The sequence below is a fragment of the Homalodisca vitripennis genome, chromosome 4, assembly GCF_021130785.1.
Source record: "Homalodisca vitripennis isolate AUS2020 chromosome 4, UT_GWSS_2.1, whole genome shotgun sequence".
NCBI lineage: Eukaryota > Metazoa > Arthropoda > Insecta > Hemiptera > Cicadellidae > Homalodisca > Homalodisca vitripennis.
In genome coordinates this window covers 172,150,815-172,178,462 of record NC_060210.1, presented here as the reverse complement: position 1 = coordinate 172,178,462, position 27,648 = coordinate 172,150,815, and the positions used below count along the sequence as shown (strand labels likewise).

The window sequence follows — 27,648 nt, the reverse complement described above, 5'->3', positions numbered from 1 at the left end:
ACTGACTTCTCTGTCCAAAATTAGTACTTTTTACAACAGAGGTAAAATTCTAAATTCAATTAGATGCTTTAATGGACAAAATAAACCCTAAAATCTCTAATTTTCACCAGAGACCTTTAAATGATGTGATCCTCTTCTCATAAATAGGTGTTTGTTTAGGGTAAAGACCAGAATTTAAACAAATAAACCATATTTTCAATAAATAAAAATTGATAAAAATAATTCATAAATATTAGTGCAACAGACAAGTTATGATCTAATGTGTATAATTGGCCAGCTATTTTCTAATAATTTCAGATTTTTTTTAAATTAGAGAAAACAGTAAAACAACACTACTGTAGACAAAACATAGTTGAAAACTTAATATAAGCTATTTATATATAACAGAGCATATTGTATAACCCCTTCTAGTAATCTTTCTATAAACAGCTGTGTATAATTAATTAGTTACTAATTAATAATCTATTTATATCACTAAGAATGATATAATATGATATATTCAGAAACAAACTGGTCCTGTGATAATGATTTGAAATAAGAGATCTAAATATAGGAAAGACATTTAGTTAAATGAGCTGAGAATATGAATTCAATTTATATTTTGACATGTCAGATTCAGTCATGTCTAATAGGTCCTGGCATTATATAATAAAAGTAACACTGCACGCCATCTAACTTTTCGAATAAATACTGGTTCTTTGTAATTCTCATTTCTGAAGAAATTGTACTAACAGTAATTTAATAGGAACTAGGTCATTATGCTTACATAATAAGTTGTGTTTAGTTTCTGTTTAATTCTCTTTACTCCCAACTAAAGGATAGAGACTGTAATAAATAAATATTAAACTTGAGACTGCTTTCCAGAATGTTAAATCAGTTTATTTCTTAATTTTTAACAGTGGTTTTCAACCTTGCATTGAGCTATATGACATAAAACCTTGGGTTAGTGGTGTTTTTTGTTATCTCTTAAATAACTTGAGATACTCGGGAGTAGACTTAATTAATATAAATTTGTCATTTGTCCAACATTCGTGTTTTATCTTTGACAGCTTCTAAGATGAAGACATATTAATTTTGTAATAGTTAATTTGTTATATTAAGAGAACCGACCTCCATATATTTATTATACGGATTTAATAAATTGTTACAATATTTTTTTATGCAAGTTTTGTACAAAGTAGCTGTTATCCTTTACATTTTCCGCAGTATTGTGAAATTGTGCGTGTCTATGAGTGAATGTGAGTCTTTGAGTAAACATTTTTGTATCTGTTACTTTTATACTTTTGATAAAAATTGTTTCCTTTCTTTTTTGGCTTGTCTAAATCTGCATTTAGTTTTTAAAGATATTTTTCTACTAACAGTTGATTTAGTTTAGTTTCCTTTTTTGATTTTGTTCTGAATGTGAGCGCATGGAGTGTTTGTTGATCAACTAGGTGTGGTGGTTGTTGATGACCAGCCAGAGGTTACTGTCGAGGAAGACCAAACCATTTTTGCTACAGACAGTAACGGCTTCCAAGAAGTGCGCAGCAAGAAGAATGTGAAGGAGGCCAATCGACAGCAGAAGGAAGAACCTCAGAAGGGATCAAAGGATCGAGCCAAGCCGAGTAAGCCTCAGAGTTCATTGTCGCCTGGCCCTTCTGTTGGCTCCCATCTATCGTCTGCACCTATCAACAAAGGGTCATATGAACAACGACCTCGCACGGGCAAACTTCCTCCACGATTTGCTAAGTTGCGAGAAAACACCAGATTGCAGAAAATTGCACAGCAGCAACACGATGTGAATGATTTGAATAAAATCAATCAAGGCGGTGCTTCTGTTTTCCCAACTAAAGGCAAGTTTTTAAACTCATTATATGTTGGAGTTAACAGACTGGGCTAAAAGTGTGAATTTGTAGGATAGTCAAATGTTTCAATTAATTTATTTCCTACAGGCATTGTTTTGTATAATCAACTTCTTATTTAATTACTTGATAGGATTGTATAAACATTCTAATAAAGTTTTGTTATAAAGTTTTGGTGTTGTTTGATGGTGGTTGTTCATTTGAATTAATTAAGGTCTGTTTGATACCAACTCCTTTTGGTACCTAGAAATTAAATATCAATATCATTGCTATAACAGATGTGTCAACCTGACTTACAGTTTGAGCTGAGCCAAGTTTTGAAAAACATTTAATTTGATCATATTTCAAACTGAGTTTTTTCTTATTGACAGCTGATAGAGTTATTTACACAGGGTGGCCACCCGACTAGGAAAACAGGTAATAAACAGTGAATTAAATGCTCTGGGAATAAACCAGGAGTCCCATTGTAGAACCAGGAAAATCTCAGAAGTAATTTTTCAACAAAGAATTTTAAAGCAGTAAAAACGGTTTTGAACTATTTTTTTATCAGTAGCTGATCTATTATTGTTTGTTGTGCCTCTTGTCCCAGAGACCATCAATGTGCAGATATTGAGTTGACCAATTTTCGCAAGTACCTTACAGCCTAATAACTACAATGTATGGTGTAGTCATCCTTGCATCTGTGGTTAACCGTGATCAGTCTCATCCACACTAAAAACTAAATCATAATGTATTAGAAGACGTGTATACATACTTGTGAACAAGTTATGATGAACTACTCCGTTTAGCTGTCTTTGTTTAGGTAAACTTTGTACACAAAGTCAACCTATTGCAATTGTTCTCATAGTAGCACTTACATAAAATGTTCACATAACTTAACCGAATATCATTATCAGTTTGCCGGTTTGAGAAGAGAAACGTAGCGGATTTTTGAGTACACATAGTCAATTGGAGTTTTTGACCAGATCTGATAAGACTACCTTTTGAGAAGTAAAGGGTAGGTTTGCTTCAGCTAGTTAAGCTGAGGAGAAGCTTTTTGACATAGACAGATTTTTAGTCCTGGCATGATATACTGTAATGATAGAATGAACTGAGTGCTGAGTGGCAGGAGAAAAATGTAATGTCTGGAGTTGGTGGCAGTGGATGTCTGATCAGCAGTACTATGCCGTGACACCTTGCTGCTAATGCCTGTCGTGGTCATTATTATCGAGGGTTCTTGATATGCACACTACAAACATGAAATATCGATCGTCGCTCACTGTTTACTGCTCGTATCGTGGCCAAGGCCTTCAGTGTGTGGAATTTGTAAGTCCAATGTTTCGTCTGAAGGCGATGGAAAAATATTTAAGAACCAATCATTGATTAAGTTAGTTGTGTTTTCTTATCAATTACAGCCTGATTAGAATTTTTCAAATAATTGTATTTAACTTTGAATTTTAGATCAATGATAATTTATAACCTAATAATGATCCTTTTTACTAGTATAAATGCTAGGTATAATTAAATAAAATAGATATATCATTATTGATACCAGTTACGTTTCATGATTACCAAAATATTGGATCTAAAATGCATTGTTAATGGTTTACAACTTGAGCCAGGAAGAGGAAGGAAGGTAAAGTTTTGCCTAATTCTTGTACAGATAATTATAAACAATTCTAATACACAATCTCTTGATTGAATTGAAGAACCCTAGAACTGGCATGAATTTTAGCCTTAACTAGTTCAGCTTTTCAATCCCTTGCACAGAGTTAAACAAAATTAATTGCAAAATCAGTTACTTCGCAAAACATAAAGTGTTATATATCATTTTATTCAAAATAAAATACAGTATTGTAGAAAAGAAATTGAAATTTGGATTTACCTTTACATTCGTACATCTATATTGCTCTGAAGTTGAACATTTCAATTTTAAAATCCAAAATATACCAAATAGTCAGGTTGTTATGCTGATCAAGAAAATGTCTCGGTTCAATACAACAGTACAGTTGCTTATAATGAATATTAAAATATACACAGGCATTAGAAGTTTTTTATTGTATAAACTAGGAATTTGGTAAGATTTTGTGTGGTCACCCTGTTATCCAAAGTCATATGATTCATCCAAGGTTTAGTTAGATATTCAATTTGTAGCTGACACTAAAGCTTTCACTTTAAAAAGAGATATTAAATGTATGATTCTTTTCAGATTTGCCAGTCATTTACCAATACATTTTCTATTATAATTCTTGATTAAAAGCAATGGTATTGCTTGCATACTTGCATGTTGTACAATCCACCTAATACAGTATATATATCACAAGATCTTAATGTAAGATGTCAAATAATTTGTTTTAGGTATAATAAATATTATATAAAAACACAATCACTTACCATGTACAAAATACTTTTAAAATAGCTAGCCATATCTATACAAAGCACTATCTTTCTGGCTTGTTTTAATTGAAAAGAGAGTGAGAATATTCCAATCAACTCCTGTGAGGCATGATCGTAGTTGTAATAAAATTCTGTAATTTTGTACCCACGTTTAAAGTATATTTGCATGATGATAAGCATTTTTAAGTCTCTTTTTTTCATTTTTATTGGAATAAATTATAAACATTAGTAACAAAGGTTTAACTAAAAAATGTCTGAGAAATGTTTTGTTATTTGGTCATGCAGTTCTTGTCAGCAGGCTAGTTCTTGGAAAAGAGCTGAATGAAAAATATATATTCTTTCATATTTTTTCATAAACTGCATAGTTGGCTGTGGTGAAATCAAAAGTGCACTGCACTGTGTGAGTCGGCTGCCCGGCCATACTACAATGCTACCATCCCAATATTGTATATCAATAATAATATGTATCAAACTAGCCCGTCTTCGCATTGATTTTTCGTTACTTGTCAACTAAATTAAAAATAATATCTGTAAGTGGTAAATTGGTAACTATCCTTAATGGATATGTAATATGGATATGAAATATTGGTACTATAACAACTTTTTAAAGGAAAAATAATATTACAGTGATAATTTTTGTCTTTACATGATGTACATGGTCTGTGGCAATCACAGTCTGGGCTTCTTTGTCTACCTTGTGATCCTGAATTGAAAAACATTCTTCAATAGTAATGCATTAGGAGAATTTTGTTTGTTTATTTTAATATGGGGTGAATCTTCCATCGGTGATTAAGAATAAATATGGTCTGATTTTTACACTAAGAAAATATTAATGTATAGTAAATGTATATAAAAATATTTTAAAGCAAAAACTACCTCCTTCAAAATTATCTCTGCTTATAAGAAAGATTATTCTGTAAAAATTAAATCAGGAGTAATTTCAAAAAAACCTTATGGTTGTGGAAATGTAGACACATTTTGTAAATTTTTTTCCCAGAAAAAAATTAATACTTACATTAACTGACAGTGGAAAATATTTAAAACTAATATGAAAATAGACAGTGATAGGCTTATTATAAAAGTTCTATCATTCACTTGATAAATCCACGTTAATCAGTAGTATGAAAATACAGAGTTGACTGCCAGCACGACCGTCCTCATATCCATAGTGTCCACTCATTGTCTCCAATCAGCATTAAAAGGTTTTTTTGTTTTTGAAATCTATCATTAAAGAGTTGCTACTTGATTTATATTACACATATAAGTTTGGACGGTTCACAATTTCGTGCTCAATTTTTAAATTAAGTAACGGCTTTCAAAGAAACAGGAATACTAATTATCAAAATTACCCTCAACTCCTACTGAATATCTAGCTCTGATATCAGTGATTAGGTGTTCTTAACAGCTCTGTACACAACAATAATGATTGTCTCACTATCATTGAGCTTGGCGTACTACCTAGATACCATACAACTGGTGTGCAATTGTTTTCAGTACTTTTATGAAATAATGCATGTGGAAAATCTCAAGTTGATAATTTGACAAAGCTGATAATTTATAACATTAATAATGTTTATATGACCAAAAATCACCGCCAAATAAATCAATATTACACCACTTTTTGGTAAAAAAAAACCAACACTCGTCTGGAATAATGTCTGATGCAACTTTGTTGAAAATTAATAATTTGAGAAAATACTCTGTAGTAAATAATCAATATTACTGAAAGAAATAAGTTTTATTTTGACATGGTTTTTTTTGTTTCAGATTTGCCGAGTCCTGCACCACCACCACCAGTCAATGCATGGGACAAGCCAATCACGGCAGCATTGCGCACCAATACTCCTCCCACTGTACCGAGTAGTGTTTCAAATTCGATTTCAGTATTAGTTGACTCAAGGTTAGTTTATGTTGGTTATTAAAATCTTAACTATTTCATGTGATAGTTGTTCAGAAAGAAAATAATTATTTCATAATGTACTATCTGCAGATCCCCAATTACAGTAGTTACATTAAATTAAAAAGGAGAAATAAAGACCCTTAGTTTTTAGTTTGTTAACCTAAGCTGTTAGTAGTGCATGCCTACTCCATACCTTCAAGATCTGAGAGTTGCTCACCAATATTGATATTAAATTCATAACTTTGTTAAATGATTCCAACATTGTCCTTGTTTTAATTCTAAGTCTTTTAAAGTCCAAAATGTGGTGGCAGTATCCTCAGACTGATTGCACAATGTACACTAGTGTCTGGTGAATCTTGAAGTGTAGAAGTGTTTTCTGAGATGACCATGTCTGGTGATGACATCAAGTTACCATGGCCTAATTCTATTCCTTCCTCCCTTCTTCAATCTTTCCAGGTTTGGATAGTTACAAGAAAATGCTTGATATGTGGGGCTCAATCAATCATATCTGATCGGTCTGGTGGTCCTTACATTCATAATTTATTCCTTACTATTTATTGAGCTTTTCCTTTAGTGATCCGTAACTCTCATTTGGCAGGTGGATTTGATGCTTTCGCCATTACATATTTAGGAGTTCAATATACATTTCTATACACAGATAAAAGTCCAAATACAGTTACTTGCAATCAAGATCAAGAATTGTTGTAAGATTGAATGAGGGAGGAATAGAATTAGTCTAAGGTAACTTGATGTTACAAGGGTCGTCCAGAAAGTAAAGAACGATTGCGCATCACGGGCGGCGCAGTTCACCCACCACCGCGGTAGATAGCTTGTTCGTTAGCCACACCTTCTGCCTCAGTGTGAGCTGAGTAGCGGTACCGTGAGGTCACGTTTGCGTCTCCTGTGAAAGTTTAAAATGGCGTTGTTAATTGAAAATCCCGCCAAGTGTGAACTGCGTAGTGTGATACGGTTTCTGAATGCACAGAATGTTCGACCTATTGAAATTTATAGGCAAATTAAGGCAGTTTACGGTGACAAAGCTCCAGTCAATGGAATGGCATCACTCGAATTCACCAACAAAAAAACAGGAAAGAAAAACCAAATTTGAACACCAGGAAATTGATGGCAACAGTTTTTTGGGACCGAAAAGGCCTAATCCATGTGGAGTTCATGCCGAGAGGCGAAACAATCAACTCAGAGGCCTACATCGAGACGTTGCATCGGCTTCGCCGCGCTATTCAGAACAAACGACGCGGAATGCTGTCGTCGAAAGTGGTGCTGATCCACGACAATGCTCGGCCTCATTGCAGTGCACGAACCAAAGCAGAACTCAATTCTTTCAAATGGCAAATCTTCGGACACTTTCCGTATAGTCCAGATCTGGCTCCGAGTGACTATCACTTGTTTCCAAAGTTGAAAGTGTTTTTAGGCGGAAAAAAACTTTTTGGGTGACGAAGACCTCAAAGAAGGACTAAAAACGTGGCTTCATTCCTTGGCGGCAGTATAACGTCGGTATAGAAAAACTGGTGCCACGCTACAACAAGTGCCTTGACAGTTCCGGCGATTTTGTAGAAAAATAGAGTAAGTTTATAAGTATTTATAAATAAATTTTCATGCTCTTATCTTTTGTTTTTATTGACTTATAACAAAACGTTCTTTACTTTCTGGACGACCCTCGTACATTGATCAAAGCTTAGTGATTCTATCTGATAGCGTAGTTACTCTTATGGCTCTTACCTCAACAGAATCTACTTCAAGGATGGTATGAGAATGCTTTAAGACATCATTCATTCTAGCCAGTAATCATTTAATACATCTTACTTGGGTTCCAGGTCATGCCAAGTATTGTGACAGTACACTATAGTTATTACAGTACATGACAGTTTTACTGTTGATTTAGTATTTTAATTTCTAATTCTGTATATATTAATCATAAAAACTATTTATTGTGTTCCAGCAATGTTGAAGTAAATGATCAAGTTCAGTCAGGTACAAGTAGTCAACGTAGCAGTCCAAATGATGAAAAAACTGGTGGAAAGCTTTCAAGAGAGGTAAATATCTATCTCAGCTCTTTTCTTCCTCTGTAAACCATTAATTACAGTGTACACTAAATATAATTCCAATTTCTGACTAAAACCATGTCCAGATGGTTTTTACATCCTTATTATTGGATATTTTCATATAATTTTACAATTTTAGTTAAAAATATTGAGGAATAAGAAGTGCGTTTTAATATTATTTAGATCAACATTTAAAAGGATTCAGGATTGTTACAGCAGTTTGATAATATGCAGTCTTGGCTGAATCAAAAGCATATTTGTTTGAGTTCTTTGCATCATTGTTATAAAAAAAGAGCTACTAAAACAAAATATAAGTTTCTTTTTATATTTTTAATTGAATGAAGAATTTTAAATATTCAACTTAGTGGACATGAGGGTTAGTTATAGTAATATTACACAAGTTGGAATTGAGTGATTGTATTGAGAGTATTTATTTTTTACACATCTATTCCAAAGAGTGTCAGGGATCTTGTTACGAGACGATGTAAAAACACGCTAGGGTGCTGAGAGTCTCGCTCCGAGAGGAGACGTTCCTACACGAAGAGTGCCGGAGTCTCGGAACGAGACGATTTCTATTTCATTTTTAGAACCTCTATAACTTATCCCATACTGTCTGATATCATATGAAAGGCCAATACATGAACTAAACTAACCTTTTCAACTATTATTTATACTTTTTAATGATGTTGGGTGACGTAAACAACTAACTAAAATACAACACTTTCTTCTCAGTTGGATTGCGATTGCGATCACGGTGTCTTGACGAGTAGCGGAGCATTTTTGAGGTTATATAATTGTGCGCTTTTATTAATTTGCAATGTTTCTAAGTTATATTAGATATTAAAATTAATAAAAAAAGTGATGACAGTCACTTCCGAGTGTCCATAAAGACAGTATTGTAGAGTTTGTTTGAAAATTGCCTCAATAAGGTTATGTTTATGTTTTGAGTTTCGTTTTAGTAATTATTGTTATATTACACATGATTTTGCATAGTTTTAAATGGCTTTTACCATTAAAGTATTAAAGTTTTGAAAAGAATTTAAAAAGCTTTTTATGATGAAAAATAAGCTTTAAGTGAATATTTTCCAAAACCCTATGCTTTTTAGCAAAACAAACCTCTAGCACTTAAATAATTTTTAAAATTGTGTTTATTGTAAAATATTAGGTTATTACACATTTATAAAATTTAAAAATACATTTTCTTATATTAGTTATTTTACTTTAAACTAATATTTTAAGGTTTTGTTTCCGTAGAAAAGTCACTGTCTAAAGTGATTTTTAATTTTTTTTTTTACTTTATAAACATCTAATAGTTATATATTTTCTGATGGAAAATTCATTTACCTTTAAAACGAATTAAAAAGCTTTTAATGATCAAAAATAAATTTTAAGTAGATTTGTTTCTGAAACCTTGCGTATTAGTAAAAATATCTCTAGCAACTAACTATTTTTATAAAGATTTTGTTTATGGTACAATATTAGGATATTACAGATGATTTTGGGTTGTTTTTAAATTATCTTTATTATGAAAGTATTTAAATTTCAAAATAAAATTTTGTATAATAATTATTTTACCTTAAACTTGATTTTTATTTTGTTTTCAATGAAATGTTGCTGTTTAAAGTGATTTTTTAATTTAAAGCAATAAATAAAGATTTAAATGTTAAATAGTTTATGATAGTTAATTCATTTACGTTTAAAAAGAAGTATAAAGGAACTTTTTATGATCAAAAATAAATTGTATACACATTTTTTACCTAAAACCTTGCGTTTTCGTCCAAAAGCCTTTGGCACTTTTTACATTGTCACGCAAAAAATAACTCTGCACTTTTCAACATGGATTTGATTTTATCTCTGGCACTAAAAGGGTTAGATTATTAAGTATTATTTTTGTATTCTTAGTGTGATAATTATTGTCTAAAGGTATTGTAACTCAGTTAACCCATTATTGGACAAAATATCAAACACATTTAAAAGCATTCTTAGAAAAGGTTAATAATAGATTTTATATATATATATATATATATGCTACCATTACACCCGGCAAGTGAGAAATCCGGGTTCGAGTCCCGGCGGAGCAAGTATTTTTTGTGATACAATGTTTATTGAAATTATATGTGTGTGTGTGTGTGTGTGTGTGTGTGTGTGTGTGTGTGTGTGTGTGTGTGTGTGTGTGTGTGTGTGTGTGTGTATATACAGTTTATACACACATATATAGCATAGTCAGAGATTCGCCATTCCTAGCATGACTCCTCACACCCTTGCTATATCAGCCACCACTAGATAGATGCTCCTTGGCCTTCCACTGGCACATAGGATGGTGTGTGCAAAGTTATTGGAGAATGTGATACATGTATCCAGCATGATGTTGTTACATACAACCCTAACCCTTGTCTTGGAATAACTTTTACACCCTTGTCTTATGAGCCTCCACTAGATGCTCTTTGGCATTTCACTGGCACATTGGATGGTGTGATACATGTATCCAGCATGATGTTGTTACATACAACCTAACCCTTGTCTTGGAATAACTTTTACACCCTTGTCTTATGAGCCTCCACTAGATGCTCTTTGGCCTTTCCACTGGCACATAGGATGGTGTGTGCAAAGTTATTGGAGAATGTGATACATGTATCCAGCATGATGTTGTTACATACAACCCTAACCCTTGTCTTGGAATAACTTTTACACCCTTGTCTTATGAGCCTCCACTAGATGCTCTTTGGCATTTCACTGGCACATTGGATGGTGTGAAAAGTTATTGGAGAATGTGATACATGTATCCAGCATGGTGTTCTTACATACAACCTAACCCTTGTCTTGGAATAACTTTTACACCCTTGTCTTATGAGCCTCCACTAGATGCTCTTTGGCATTTCACTGGCACATTGGATGGTGTGAAAAGTTATTGGAGAATGTGATACATGTATCCAGCATGGTGTTGTTACATACAACCTAACCCTTGTCTTGGAATAACTTTTACACCCTTGTCTTATGAGCCTCCACTTTTTGGCCTTCCACTGGCACATTGGATGGTGTGGAAAGTTATTGGAGAATGTGATACATGTATCCAGCATGATGTTGTTACATACAACCCTAACCCTTGTCTTGGAATAACTTTTACACCCTTGTCTTATGAGCCTCCACTAGATGCTCTTTGGCATTTCACTGGCACATTGGATGGTGTGGAAAAGTTATTGGAGAATGTGATACATGTATCCAGCATGGTGTTCTTACATACAACCTAACCCTTGTCTTGGAATAACTTTTACACCCTTGTCTTATGAGCCTCCACTAGATGCTCTTTGGCCTTTCCACTGGCACATTGGATGGTGTGAAAAGTTATTGGAGAATGTGATACATGTATCCAGCATGGTGTTGTTACATACAACCTAACCCTTGTCTTGGAATAACTTTTACACCCTTGTCTTATGAGCCTCCACTAGATGCTCTTTGGCATTTCACTGGCACATTGGATGGTGTGAAAAGTTATTGGAGAATGTGATGTATCCAGCATGATGTTGTTACATACAACCTAACCCTTGTCTTGGAATAACTTTTACACCCTTGTCTTATGAGCCTCCACTAGATGCTCTTTGGCATTTCACTGGCACATTGGATGGTGTGAAAAGTTATTGGAGAATGTGATACATGTATCCAGCATGGTGTTGTTACATACAACCTAACCCTTGTCTTGGAATAACTTTTACACCCTTGTCTTATGAGCCTCCACTAGATGCTCTTTGGCATTTCACTGGCACATTGGATGGTGTGAAAAGTTATTGGAGAATGTGATACATGTATCCAGCATGGTGTTCTTACATACAACCTAACCCTTGTCCTGAAATAACTCTTGTAACTATGTGCCTTCACTAGAGATCCATCAGCTTACTACTGGCTGGCTGTGTCACTGGTGTATGTGACATGATCAGAGAATTTGAAATCTCTGTTCATTTAGAAGAAATTCACACAATAAGGCCTTTGCTTCCTGGTTTGACTATCATATTCTGTTAACAATGAGCAACCACTAGAGGCTGCTCAAGTTGAATGTTGTCATTGTCACCAGACCACTGGACAATGCTCTCAAGATATTAATTTATCAGAGCTTTAGGACAAGTACACCTGTAAGTTATCTGCATAGAAATTTACACATTTGATATAATAACATTTACATAGGTTGAAGTGCACAGGGTCAAGACATCTTTCATAAGGTACGTTTTTACTTCTTAAACCAGACTGATGAATGCAAACTCTATGAAGAAACAAAAGAATCAGTGTTACATGTGGTTGGATTGTTTTGCTAGTTTAGGTTTTTGCAAAAGCCCAAGGTTTGAAGGGTAAACAGAAGTAGGGGAGGCACAGATGCTCTTAAAACGACTTAAGTGCAGGGTCTTGAGCCAACCCGCAAAGAGAAAAAAGTGTTATTACTCGACATTTAAAATATAATTTTAATATTCAGTTTAATTATATTTGGATGCACCACATTGTACTAGTGGAAATGAAAACATCTGTGATGGTGTACAAGGACCTTCTATATGTACTCTCTCTCTCCATTAACACTTCTGATATTAAAATCTTATTCATAATTATGTTATTGTTTATTAAGTAATGAGATAATTGTATAGTGTAAACAGATTGTAGACTTTATCACTTTTTTTATTTTTTACTACTGCTAATGTAACTGTTGCAGCAATCAGAGAAAGCCGTATTGGATGGTACCTCACCACCTGTTCAAACAATTATATTTGAAAATACCAATTATAAGTCTGCTCCTATGGATGTGGCAATGAAACCAAAGTATACCAATCAATTAAATAAAAGTCAAAGGCCAGAAAAGGCGAAAGGTAAGTAAAGACATTTTTATTTTTTGTTGCATACTTTTGTTATTGTCATTTTACTTTTTCTATGTAGTGGATTCTAAAATGGAAAGGTATCTACATTTCAGCTGAATTTGTCTGAGCCAATTTCGAGCAACCTTTCAGAGAACTTCTCTCAAATTTTAACAACTTGTCTATCATAAAATTACCTCTTACATTTTTAACTGTTTTGGAGTGTTCAGTAGCCTCATGCTTAAAGTTTATGGATATTAGGAAACTTTCTTGAAAATGCATACATTTTTGTGAATGTGCATGAATACATTCATCATTTTATGATAATCTATTCTAGGTGTACAATTTAGATTGGTTTGTTGGGCCTAATAACTAACGCTATAAGATACACATGTGTTTGCGAGTTATGGTGTGACGTTTACTTACCACATTAAACATAGAAACAGTTGTTTTTTTCTTTTTTATGCTATACTCAACTCACCAAGTCGTTAATGCATGCTGACTTTGTTTACGTTTTGTCAAGCCGTTGCAGTCTGTGGAACAGTTGTAAACAGTTTTACGATAGTTTGGAGGCTGATCTGCTTTTAAAGATTTGTGGTAAAATAATTTCAATTTCTTAAATTAGTTTATGTAAATGCCTAATTATATTTATATAAAATCGTATGTCTTAATTTTAGTTTGGTCTGTAAACTTTTATTCATTTGAACACTACTATTATAATTAAAGAGCTCAATGTTGGTTTATGTTTTTAATCTCTTGAGTTCCTTTGAAGTGGGCACCTAGTAGTCATGCATAAATTGTGCTATTATATTGATTGTCTTTATTTATTTCTAAACTATTTAGAAACATGTAGACAGAAAAAATGTACAATAGTGCACATAAAACTAAACGTTACGGAACTATACTTAAGTTATTAAGGTAAAATAATTATAACCCAAGAGGAGGCCTAGCTTTCTGGGTTTGGATGGAGTGACATATTAGTATGTATTTGTTTTATAAGAGAATCAATATTGTTCCAATTATTTCAATGAAGAAATACGTAAATAAAAGCTATAAAAATTGTACTATAAAGAAAATAATTTGTTACAATATTTTGATATACATATGGAAATACAATAATATCCAATGCAACGGAGTATCCAAGAACACAACAGAAAGTAACAAAAGTATTATTGATCAACCAATAAAAGCAACATCATCACATATGTTGCTATATAACATAATACAATTTCATATGATACACAGTTTCTTTTTTACAATTTTGTTTATCCTGGGATTTTTTAATTTTATTTTTATTCATTTAATTTAAACTTTGGACCCCAAAATCAATAGATAGCTCTTTTTTGGACCAAGATGTTTCAAGTCTCTCTAAGACCTTTCCAGCAAAAGTTATCACAGAAAGACATATGGACAGACAATACAATTTAAATCCATGGTTTTTATGATCAAAGTCGTTCATGTGTGCATGTGTTAATATACTTCTGTTAACTAAATTTAATAAGAAATAAAATAAAACGTAATTAGCTTGATGACTTTAGAAATAGATGAGTTATGTCTTATTTACAAAACTTACATTTTGTCCAAAAATGATCTAGTTTTGTCCGTCCATACATCTCTTATGAAAATAAATTGAGTGAACTTTGAAAGTTCTTAAAGAATTTTTTGGTGGTATGTTAATAGTTGTCAATTGGTTCATTATTACCAATTGCTAGCCCATACATCACATATACATATTTCAAAGGTAGAATATTGTGACTGTAAATAAAAAATGTGATAACATATTAAATGTTTGTAAAAATTAGAACTTTCTATTATCTAATGTCTTCTCTAAAATTATAAGAGTATTTCAATTTTAGAAGTTTTGGTGGTGGAAATAAAACTGAACACTACTTAAGTAACTATGTATTTGACATGTTTCCTATTAGCTTTATGTGGATATATATGAATACTGAAAAAGAACTCAAGAATGTAATTTTAAATCAAATACTGTTGACTTGCCAGGTCTAAACACAGATTCCACTTTACTCATTCGTCCACAAGTATTACCATTATTAATAGAGTGTCATAATGCATTTCAGATATGGCAGACACATACTTTCTTTATAATAATTTGTACTGAAAATAAAACTACCAAACATGACTGGTCAAATTATCATGTTAGCTTCTAACACAACTGGGCTGTCACGCTGCGGGAGAACAATCATGTTTTATTGTTTTAATATCTCTATTGAACAAAACATTCACATACCATACATCATTGTGTATTATATTATTCAATTTTATGTAATATGGTGGTATTTGAAAAATTGATAAGCCAGTAAGATAAACTAAATCCAAACAAAAACTAATTTGTACAAAAATGTTTCAAATGTTAACATATTAAAATAAGACTACATGTCTTGTACAAAGAATTGTAAAAACAACATAACAATATGTCAGTAAAACATAAGCTGCAGAAAGTTACAAATAAGTATAATAATTCTACAAATTAGCTAAAGAAGTTGAATGGGATTTTGATAAAAATAGTTAAATCACTGTCATTGATACATACTCCTAGACAACAGTACTGTCAATAGATACTTCCATTAGCAGTTCGCAAAGTAGCCATAAGATAGCAGCACAAAGCAGAGAGCAATGATAACGCAGTTGGTAGCAGATTGTAGGTGCCAGATTCCCCTTGAAGACGAATGCCTGGGAGAAGGTTAACTTGTTTACTATGATTAACATTAGAGGATGTACCTTGTCAACTAACAGTTATTTTCTGCCATCGTCTTGTGACTATTTAGAACCAATGTCTTGGCAATTAATTTGTTAAACCATGATATTTATAATTATTTATGTTCTTAAAATACAGGAATTCACTAATCACCACTGCTTATTTCAGGTGTGCCTCCCCAATCCAAACCAGTTAACTTTTTTAAAATTATCTTTTACTCTTATAATGTAACACGGAGTAATATTTGTTATTTAGTTTCAGATCGTAAACTTGAAGAGGACACTGTAGCAGTGAGTTTTAAGGCACCAGGGCCTGAAATGAAGCTGCAAGAAACAAAATCTGAAGCTATTCAAATGCCAATATCATTTAATAAGGTTGGTATTGTTATTATTTGTGTCAGGCTCTGTCGATTCTGGACAATATTATTAACATGGTATTACCAATACAACATTTTAGGTATTAACACTATCTTTCTTAGTCTTTTATCTTATTAGGATCTGTTAATACTGGACAATATCTTAACATCACTACACATAACTGATATTGTTACTATCTTTCTTAATCTTTTATCTTATTAGGATCTGTTAATACTGGACAATATTTTAACATCACTACAAATATCTGATATTGTTACTATCTTTCTTAATCTTGTATCTTATTAGGATCTGTCAGTAGTGGACATCTTAACATCACTACACATATACAGGGTGATTCTCATAAAAGTACGCATTTTTTAGGGTTGATAGAGTATGTGAATATAAATATTTTTTGTTCAATACACATTAGCTTGCAAATTTTTCGTTTCCGAGAAAATTGAGAATTTATGAAATGCCTCTTTGTAGGCAACGCATTGTGTTCCCTTTGAGATTCAGCCATAAAACGCAAAGCTGCTGAAACAAATCTTATTTCTATGTAATATTACATAATAAAAACCACATAGTGTGAACAAGAATGTAAAAACAAATTATTACAGCAAATATTCAAAATTTCTCCTGTTTGTTTAAATGAAAAGCTGAGCTCTTCGTAACATTGACTGCATACATTTTGAAAGTCAGGGGTTTTCTCCCACTTCTGCTGCTTTATAATATTTTTTTTTATTAATAATAATTTTTATATTCTTGTTTGCATGAAGTGGTTCTTTTATTTGTAATTAAGAAGAGAAACACATTTAGTTTCAGTAGCTTTGTGGTTTTCTGACTGAATCTCAAAGGCAACACTTTGTTGCCTACTAGGAGGCATTTCATAAATTCTCAATGTTCTCGGAAATGAAGAAATTGCGACACCATATGTATTGTACAAAAAATGTTGTTTTAACATCCTCTATCAACCCTAAAAAAAACGCACTGCCATATCGGAATCACCCGTTATGGCATTGTTACTATCTTTCTTAGTCTTTTATCTTATTAGGTTGATACTGAACAATATCTTAACAACACTACGCATATTATATGATATTGTTAGTATCTAGTGTAATCCTAGTCGATACCGGACAATACGAGGGTCATTCAGTAAGTCCTTAGAAAAAGTCTTTTTTGGGCAATTAAAAAACTTTTTCAACATTATCTCCTTTCAACTCTATACATTTGTCTAAGCGTTGTTCTAATTTGTTTTTGTTTAAGCCGTCTAAAAAGTAGGATTTTGGAAGCTCCTTAAAATAAAATTTTTTGTGGTTATTACTTCCTTGTTAGATGTAAACCTTTGTCTATCAAGCCATTTCTTCAGGTCTTGAAATAAGAAATAGTCACTGGGGTCCAAATCTGGTGAGTAGGGATTGCAACGGAATAGGGCCAAAAAAGCCAAACAGCCATATAGTCGACCTCACGAATGCATTTATTTTCCACTGTGAGTAAACACTGCACACATCTTGCCAAGATATTTTTTCACCTCCAATTTTTCATGTAAAATTTAAGCCACTGTACCTTGCGATAATCCTGTGGCCTCAACTATTTCATGCACTTTGATTTGTCGAAATCATATCGTTGATTTTGTCAAATCATTTCAGGGGTAAACACTTCCACAGAGCGTCCGGATCTGGATTCATGTTTTGTGGATATATGATCACGTTTAAACTCATTCACCCAATTTTAAACAGTTGAAAACACAGGAGCAGATGTATCATAAACTTTGCCCAACTCAGCTTTGATTTCTTTCGGTGTCAACCCTTTCAAATACAGTTGCATTACTCGAAATACACTTTTTCATTTTTATAAACAATTTAAAGTTGTTTACTTCGATCAACAACAATTAAACTATGTGATGGATCCAGCTGAAACTTTTAACAGCTAACGAATTACGAGTGCTACTTAACCCTGGAACTGGCCATAATTTTTCCCAAAATGGCAGGCACTTTTTGGTGATTTTGTAAGGGTTTTGTATTTTAATCACTGCTCATCTATTTATTAACCCTTTTAGCCCCGGCGTCTGATATATCGGACAGAGGTGGTCTAGCTAAAATGCCCAACGTCCGATATACCGGACGTCTCGAGAATTTAATGTAGCTGGCTAATAATATGTCCAAATACCATCAGTTTCGGTATAGTAGTCGGTGAAGAAACGGGCTACATGCAAAAACAATAAACCTTCCAATTGGCATCGTATTTCGTCGTCATTGAGCGTAGTTTATTTGTCGATGTCAGTTGTCAGACGACTTCAGTTGCATTGTTGTTGTATGCTGACTTATAACCTCAATTAGTTTGCGTGATTGAAAGGGGTTGTTTTTCATGTGATTTATTGTATTATTAGTAAAAAAAAACATGAGTAGTCGTAGAGAAAAGTTACCAGTGAGTGAAAACACTTTGATAAACACTGGTACTTTGGGATTATACCGACCACACCCATACATGAATTTGACATTTTGCTTCTACTGATTACTAGATTAGCGTAGAACAATATTTCAACAATATTTCATCAATATAAAACAGGAATTGTCTTATCACAAACCCCTCCCCATCCTCAGACAGAGGTCAAAGTCTAGCTTCTAGTAGATAAGTGATTGCAGAGTAATCAGATAACAGCGACAAAAATACATATCACAATACCTGGAAATGCTTGTTGATTAATGGAATGTTAGTTCTGTTACTCAACTACATCGTTTTATAACGTTCTAAGTTCATTGAAAAAGGTTTAAGCGTTGGGGGCATATAATGGAATCTGACCCCATTCCCAAAGTACCATAAAATGTATATATTGTAAATATTATTTTTTTTACCTTTTTGAAAAATTAAACAAGTTTTAGTCTTACAAACCATTACAATTAGTTTGTGTTATTTTACAATTGTTATTATTTCAAAAGTGCAAAAACAAGTAAACATATCCGTATGCTTCTACTGATGTGTATGTGGAAATATATGAAGAAGTGCTTATGCAGCAATACAATTAATTGGATATATCTCCTGCATTTATCAAGGAAAGTTCTTCAAATTTTGTGTGTGTAGTAAGAAATATGTGTACAACAAAATTGCTTCATTTTTCAGGGGCTACTATTTTTTTTTCTGCCGTTTATGTATGTCCAAACTATAAAAAATAAAAAAAAAATAAAAAAAATTGTATGTATAAATACGCTAAAAAAAAACAAATCATTCTGTAAAAGTACTTTCTAACTATTACATCTAAGAGTACACTTATTTGTGAACAATTTAAAACAAAAACCTAAAAATTATCTTCAAAAATAAGAAAACTAGATGAATTTTCCCTCAATTCTGCACTATGGTCCCTTATCGCCATGGGCTTTCTGGCAAGTCCATGGAAAAATGGCTGGGGTTAAAAGGGTTAAGATACAAACATTTTAAAAACATCAATGTCTTTAGAAATAAATGTAGTTTCCCCAAAAAAATATTAAACATTGAATCATTTCAATGTATTTTTATTTTTTTACTGATTAAAAATATTAATAAAGAATAAAATTTTCTCAAATGTATAGCACCCTCTCAGGTAATATGAAATTTTTTAGAATAATTCTAAAATATACAAAAGTTTGCTTATATATCTGAATTACAAATTACAAAAAAAATATTTATGTAAACGAAGTTTATTGGTACTTTGAATAATATATCTATAAAAACTACAAAATCTGAAAAAAGTTTGTATAGCACTATTATGTATACCATTGTGACATTTTGGAAACTATTGGATGAACAAATATTTTTTTCTAAGAGATAAATATATGTAAAAGAGAAAAATATGATATTTATAGAAGTTTACATTGTATAAGATATTTTTGTATGGCAGCAAACTTACAAAAGTCAAAATTGTGAAATAAATGCCTAACTTACGCACATGCGCAATGAAGAAATCGCCAAGAATCGACCAATAGGAATACAGAATATGATTTATCGGTAGTGATAAACGCGGACCGCTTGGTCTGGGCTTGGAGTTTGCAAGCTCGAGTAAATTTTTTAGCTAACAATTTTCTTTTCATCCAAAAATTATTTATATAGATAGTACATTTATTAAAGTTTACAAAAATGAACAACAATGTATTTTTATCTCTATTATTTTTTGTTAAAAAAAATAAAACAAGCGATGGTCATAGAAATAAAATGCTAATGCCTTCAGAAAAAGTAAAAAAAAAATATTGTCTAAAATACATGAATATGCTTTTATAATAAATACATTAATGTTTAAATTAACACTCATTATGAAATAACTATAAATTGTCTACAAAATAATAAAACACTGAACCTACGTGAACAGAGACCTACTTTCAGTTTCACAAAAATCCAACCTATTCACTAAAACTTAACCTAACCTCTACATTTTTCACTTCACTAATTAAAAAAAAACACTAAACAAACTTTTATTTATACACACTAAATAACAAAAAGTCTAAAATATCAAAATAAATAGCAAGCAATACACTAATACCGGCAATGCCGTAATAACAACAGAGAAATCAACATGGCAACCAAGCGATGCGTTGTTCTCTACTGGCTGAGTCGGTGATTGTGCCAACAGAACAAAAATAAAATACTAGTTCATAGTCTTCGTTGACGATACTGTTGCTTAGAGCAATTCTTCTTCTTTGTTTTGATATGATTTTCACTATTTCCAGACAACGATAAAGTAACAAAAATAATAAAATTTAATGAAGCTATTTTCGCGGCATTAGGCATTTTTTGGGATTTTACAAAACACAAGCTTTTCAAACGCTTATTTTATAAACATTTATTTTTCTACTGGCTATTGAAAAGATGTTTCTGAAAGCCAAGAATTTACTGTTTTCAATGAACGTAAACTCACAATAGGGAATTTTGACAAACATACAGTAATTTTAGCGTGTTCGGAAATTACGCAAACAAATGGCAATCGGAAATGTGAATATCCAAGTTTAGAATTTTATAATGAAAGATTTAACGTAACTATAGAACGTTTTATGATATAATATGAAACCTTGGATCTTTATCTTTAGATTTACGTATGTTTTACTTCAAACAAAGTAAAAATAGGCTTGCTATAAGGGATATTATTACGACATAGTTAATGCGTCGATAATCGCTTAAAGCCAGTTAGTTGCAGGGTTAATGGCAAAAATTTATTTTCAGTACTGTATTGTGATGTTTCTAAACGAAAAGTTGAATGACTGTCGTATCTTAACATCACCACACATGTATGGTATTGTTAACTGTCTTTGTTAGTCTTGTATCTTGTCAGGAACTGTCTACAGTAGTGTGATGGTTAAATCCATAATTCTCGAAACCTCACATTTTATTCTGAACCTTAGTAAAGATTTTATTTATTTTCCACTGTGAGTAAATACTGCACATATCTTACAAAGATATTTTTCACATCCAATTTTTCAATAATTATTAATAATAAAATAATAATTTTATAATTATTAGTATTAATTTAATAATAAAACTATTCCAATTCTGGAATGTCAAAACTCAATAATTTATTTTAACCCAAGTTTGAATTATTTTATTGATTGGCTGATACCGAAACCGAAATTGTAGTACACGAACTTTGATACACATAGGAAATGTTACTTACTAAACTGCAATAATTTGTTAATTCGATTATCTATCTACATTTTCAAAAATGAAATACAACAATAACTCATTTTAGGAATTGGTAATTTGTTTACTGCCAATTAGCTGTTGTCTGAGTTAAAACTTTTTTGAACATTCAGTGCATTTGAGATTCACCTCGACACATCACTAATGGTGGTGTTGTAGAATGTATGTAAGGAGATGTCTTTTAAAAGTTTTAGTAAAAGTGCACTTTTAACTATACATGTTATCAAATATTAAATAAATAAGCAGTGCTTGTTCAGTACTGTAATATAACTATCAAATACAAAGTTACTGTCTAACTTTTACTAGCCTATAGATTTAAAAACTGTAATAAAACCTACCTTAATTATTTATTTTTGAAATGAAGCAGGCTCCTTTAAACCTGCATATCTATATATATCTTGTTGCCACGAACAAGCACACTCAACTGTGGCATCAGAAATATCGTAAATGGTCGAAATTAGATGTTCTGGCATATTTCCTTGATTGAAGCCACAAGGAAAACTGTACTTTGTACTTAAAAGTAAATTAAAACACTATACATTTTTCTTCATAGAGGAATAAATATTGACACTAATATTTTCACCAATGAGATAAAAAGTTATTTATATATTTTGTATTCTTTTATGTAAAAATCTTAGTTTTTGTAAACCATACTTTCTCATTTTCCCATTCGAAATTTTTTTACATGGTATATGATTTATTTTAGATATTTGAAACCTTACCGTGTTTAGTAAAATTATATGCAGTACCAATAGTTTTAGACAGTAAAATATTGTTTATTAATTTAAACTATTAAGTTTGCTAAATAGTCTAGAAAGGTTGGCCATAGAATATTATTGGTCAAGCCAACCACACTTTTATAACTATGCCTGGCTACAGGGTGTTGAAACATGGCCGAAGACAGTGTTATAACCATGGCTAGGTAATATTATTTATACCCATTACCATGAAATGATATAAGTGTTTTAAAAACTGGAGTGTATTATTGACTTACATTTCTTCATCCCAAATTGACAAGTATGCCACACAGAGTTTGTCATTATTTACAGTTAATATCTGGTTCATGTTTATAGTTGATTTAAAATATGTCTATGTTTTGTTTAGAATGAAGATAATGCTGATATGAAGTTGGACTTCAGATTTGATTCAGATTTGTCACAACTGGCAGATGATAAAAGTAGTAAAAATATTGCAATTCAAATGACAAGATCAATTCAAATGGCAGCCCAATCAGAACTTCAGTTCAAGTTAGCTTCTGTTAAAAAAGTAAGTTAGCCTATTAAATATTGTCTTGTTAACCCTTTCTACCCAGGATTGTTTGCGGGTACTTACTTGAATTGGGTTCCAGATGTAGTTTTCTGAAAATGTAGAGGACTTTTCTAAAAATAGCTTTTATTTACTGTTAGGAATTATAAAATTAATGATTAAATTATTTAAAGTCTACATGATTACATCACCTTGAACTAGAGTTTTTAATAATGCTCTAAAAATCTGTTCAAAAATTTTGAATTTGTTTAAGGTATTATTAAACCATATGCAACGTTTATAGCTGCATACAAAAAAAAAATATATATATACCATATTTCATTTATCATACCATATTTTATTTTTAATGCTAATTATTACAATTATATAGTTAAAATTTTTAAATTCGGTCGCTATTCACCAATCTGGTTACCAATTTTGAAATTCATTGTGGAAACCCCTATGTTTTCGATGAAATTTAAATTATTATCAGTGTTATTTTGATATCATTAACCCTCTCCCGCTCGCATTGTTTCCAGGCGCTCACGGTGCTTCTAGCCTCAATTAATTCGCTCTGCCGGTCACGCTCGGTCAAAATACGCGGAGCCTCAACTTACACACGTTCTGTCATTGTAATTAACTATAATTATATATATTAATTATTTTACAAAAATATTTGGTTCAATGAAGTTGATTGTACGAGACCAGGGAGGGGGCACACGGACAGCTGAGCGCCGGTGGCGCGGGGTTGTTTTTTACGCAGTTACTTGGTGAAGGTCATTGTCTGGCTCGCCGCCACTGCCACTGTGATCACTCTGAACTACATCCTCAATGCCACCAACCACTTCACAAGGCTCTGGTACATCACTACACTCACTTGAATCGTCGCAATCACTACTAATAACGAGATAGATTTCACTGTCATGAAGTGTACAACTACAACCCGCCATTGTTTCCGCACAACTAATACAAATAGCAAAATAATGGAATAAATCTACTATAAAATTAAAGTAAATGGTCTCCTGATATCAAACAACTCGTAGTAGTACAAAATATTGCTACTCGAGAGCAGCACTTATCGGCTCTAGTGGGTAAAGCAGTGCGTGCCGATCTGTGCCGTTTAAGCTGCAGTGGCTATGTGGTGGCCGTGCCGATTCATGCCTTGTGAGCGGGAGAGGGTTAACTTTGTAGCCACTAAGAGTGCACTGTCTAACTATAATACATGTAGTTAACAACTTCAATAACTGTTCTATACTTCAATAAATCTATACCATGGTACTTGTATCAATTTATGGTGTACTAACATGTCTATCATAGTTTAATGATATATCTCGTCCATGACGGTTAACCTTTTGACGTGACATTTTTAACTTGCACAGTAATCCCTATGGCAGAATATTTTTAAACAAAACTAGTATAAAATACAGTGTGGTTTAGTAAAGCCTCAATATCTTATCTAATATTGATCAGATATTCGTAATTTGTTTAATATGTCCCAGAAAGAAAGAATTACTGGTTTGTTTCCTCAAACTGCTACACCGATATCAACTGACAGAATAATATGAGTAAAAATAAGAACCAGACTAAAAGACAAAATGAACATGTGTTATTTATTTATTTTTCCTGCAAAATTCTTTTACAGGTAGATGAGCTGTTGCAGCACATTATATGGATGTCAAACCACATAATGGAGTATTAAGTCAGTGGGACCATATAACCTTCAACCATACCAAAGGGTTAAAGGTGTAATATCATCACACCAATATTTTGTATTTTGTAACCCAAAAAGCAGGAAGTACACATCAAAATTAATTTCCTGAAGAAAGTTGCACAGCTTTGACTGTTAATACGTTCACACCAACATTTGGCAATTCTGTGGAACTTAAAGTAAACCCCACATTTGCTGATGAATGTTTGTGACATTTATAGGTGTGGGAAAATCCCTCTGCGGTGCTAGAACATGGAGAGGAAAGCAGCACAGTTTCCACTGCTAATACCTTCACACCAAAATTTGGCAATTCTGTGGAACTTAGAGTAAACCCCACAGTTGCTGATGAAAATTTGTGACATTTATAGGTATGGGAGAATTCCCCTGCGGTGCTAGAACATGGAGAGGAAAACAGCACAGTTTCTACTGCTAATACCTTCACACCAACATTTGGCAATTCTGTGGAACCTGGAGTTGACTCCACAATTTCTGATGATGGCAACACTCTTAATCCTGAGGGTGTTTACAAGTAAGTTTCTTATGCAACTATTTTATAGTTTAGATATAAATTAGTAACAGGTTTTAACCATAGTTAGGTAGTTGAACTTTATCTAACTCACAGGCTGTTTTTGGACGATTGCACACTTTTTGTTAAAACGTTTACTTTTTTGAAACCTATGTATTGTATTTTTGTATAATGTTGATCACTAGAGAATACTATGATGTATAATATTTATCTCCAATTTTCATTGCAAATCAAAGTTATAAGAACTGATTCTAAAAAATAAATAAGGCATAGGAATGTGCATAGGAAGGATAGCTATGTGAATAAATTTTGAAAACCAAGAAAGCTGTGAATAAATTTTGAAAACCAAGAAAACTAAGCCATTATTTTAGTTTAGTTTAAAAAAATGTATAGTTTTGTATGGTTTAAAGAAATGCATAATTTGTCGTACATAAACTGAAAATAGTATGTGCAACTCAAATTTTTCCATGGAAATATCAATTTTAGTACTAAAAGTTCTATAACACATTACTTGTTATCACAAAATACTCTTGTGAATTTATAATGACTATATCAATAACAGTTATATTTACCTCTAAACAACTACATAACAAGATTAAACACTGCTGAACGAACTGATCGTCGCCGGTTTTGGACTTGTCTCTGATGTCACAGTTAACACAAAGGAATAAATATAGGCATCATATTATTCAGGGTCTTTCTTGTTTTTAATGGTATATAAATCATATGGTTCACTTGTGTATCTTTACTATTATAAGTGACATTTAGTGATTGATGCAAATTTTAAATAAAATATTTTTTTGTCCATTTGTGAATGCTTATCTATTCAACCCTCAATCCTCATCACTGTTCACCGAACAGAAAATGTAGTTATATGCACATAATGTAGTTGCAGTTCTGTATATATATCAACTAAACAGGACATTTTTAGCTTTACTTTGTGGACACAAGAATTGCAACAAGTTTGCATTAATAAAATATAATAGTATAGGTATTTTATGGATAACAATAATTGTGACTTTTTTACAATTGGGATGTTTGTTTTATCTCAGGAGCAAAAGTGTCTAATAATTCCTTTGTCAGATGTATTTGTTTGAAAATTACAAGAATTAAATTACTACTTACTTATTGTAGTTTCCAGAGCTTGAAAAACACGATTCAACCACCTTTATTCCTGTGCTGATGTAGCTTACATTAAAGTGTGTCAAATATACAGTATATTTTGTAACCATTAGTTTTAGTTTTAAACATTGGTCTTAGTTTTTAGGTTTAAAATTCATATCTTGTAAAATCCTTTTAAGTTTATCTTTTGTTTTCTGTAGAATGTATGTATATTTTGCTCTATTGCAATATTTTGTGGAAAAAAGTAAAATGTAATTTTCTAACTAAATATTTGTAAATATAATCAGATAGAGCAAGCTCATTGACGTCTAGTATTATAATTTTGTATTTGCTACTTACTTCAGTTTTGCGACTATTTATATAAAAAAAAAATAGTTAAATATCTAATTAGAATCATAGTTCCTTTGTAGACTATTTATTTAACCAAATACATAATGACTGAATAATATATAAAAAGTATTTTTTGTATCTAAAACTCAACTGAAAATCTGTTACTACAGAGTTATGGTTTTTACATTAGATTTATATTACAAGATATTTTTCTTAAATTTTTAACTCTTCTGAGAAACATTTGTGGAAGAAGACATATTGAATTTAGTACCATATGATGTATGTTTTAGCGCCGGCCAACAGTTGCAGAATAACCCCAGTGCATATAATGGAAACACAGTTCAAAATATGATTAAACCAGACCCTTCCAGTAATGTTTGTAAGGTAAAAATAATGTTTCATTTTTAGAATAAGCTTTTAATATTTATTAGTATTAAATACTAGTTTAAGTTTGTGCAATATTCTTTTTTGTACATTTTTAAATTCATAGTCCTGAAAGATAACTTTCCTGAAGACAGATATAGTAGAAACAAACTTTTTGTCATGCCATGAGGAATTACTGGTCTTTAAAATAAGAAGTAGGCACTTAAGCCAGGCCTAAATAAAAACTACTAAAGATAAAAATGTTAAATATGTCAGGGAGTGGCATATTCATTTTAATTTATCTGGAAATTTTGAGTTCCATTGACATAAGGAAATTATAGTTTCTAATTAAATATAATTTAACCCTTTGCTTGACGATGTACCTGCTACTCAAATGACCATTTTGGCAGAAAAGGTCACAACTAGAATACATGTTTGTAGTTTTGCTACGTATGACTTATCGGCCATATTCAATAAAATTCGACTATTCAATAGTCAAATAGTTGAATTAAAAGCTATAAGTGTTTTGTAAATCTTTTTTTTACATCTGAATTACCAGTGGTTCCGATATCGGTACGAATCTTTTTATTATTCACTGTGCTGATTAGGTCTTCTTTA

At 31.9% G+C, this 27,648-nt stretch overlaps 1 protein-coding gene across 22 annotated transcripts in view; it reads left to right on the top strand.

Annotated features, from left to right (window-relative positions):
* The window catches only part of LOC124360638 (protein PRRC2C), a 158,080-nt gene that overhangs the window by 91,357 nt on the left and 39,075 nt on the right, over positions 1-27,648 (top strand). For 20 of the 22 annotated variants that reach the window (XM_046814423.1, XM_046814424.1, XM_046814430.1 and 17 more), the window contains exons 21-28: positions 1,434-1,832; positions 5,985-6,117; positions 8,075-8,168; positions 12,868-13,021; positions 15,978-16,096; positions 22,841-23,002; positions 25,058-25,218; positions 26,958-27,051. In XM_046814423.1, the coding sequence (XP_046670379.1) occupies positions 1,434-1,832; positions 5,985-6,117; positions 8,075-8,168; positions 12,868-13,021; positions 15,978-16,096; positions 22,841-23,002; positions 25,058-25,218; positions 26,958-27,051 (1,316 nt within the window). The remainder of the gene's footprint in view (positions 1-1,433; positions 1,833-5,984; positions 6,118-8,074; positions 8,169-12,867; positions 13,022-15,977; positions 16,097-22,840; positions 23,003-25,057; positions 25,219-26,957; positions 27,052-27,648) is intronic. The other 2 variants (XM_046814427.1, XM_046814434.1) reach the window with 2 other exon arrangements.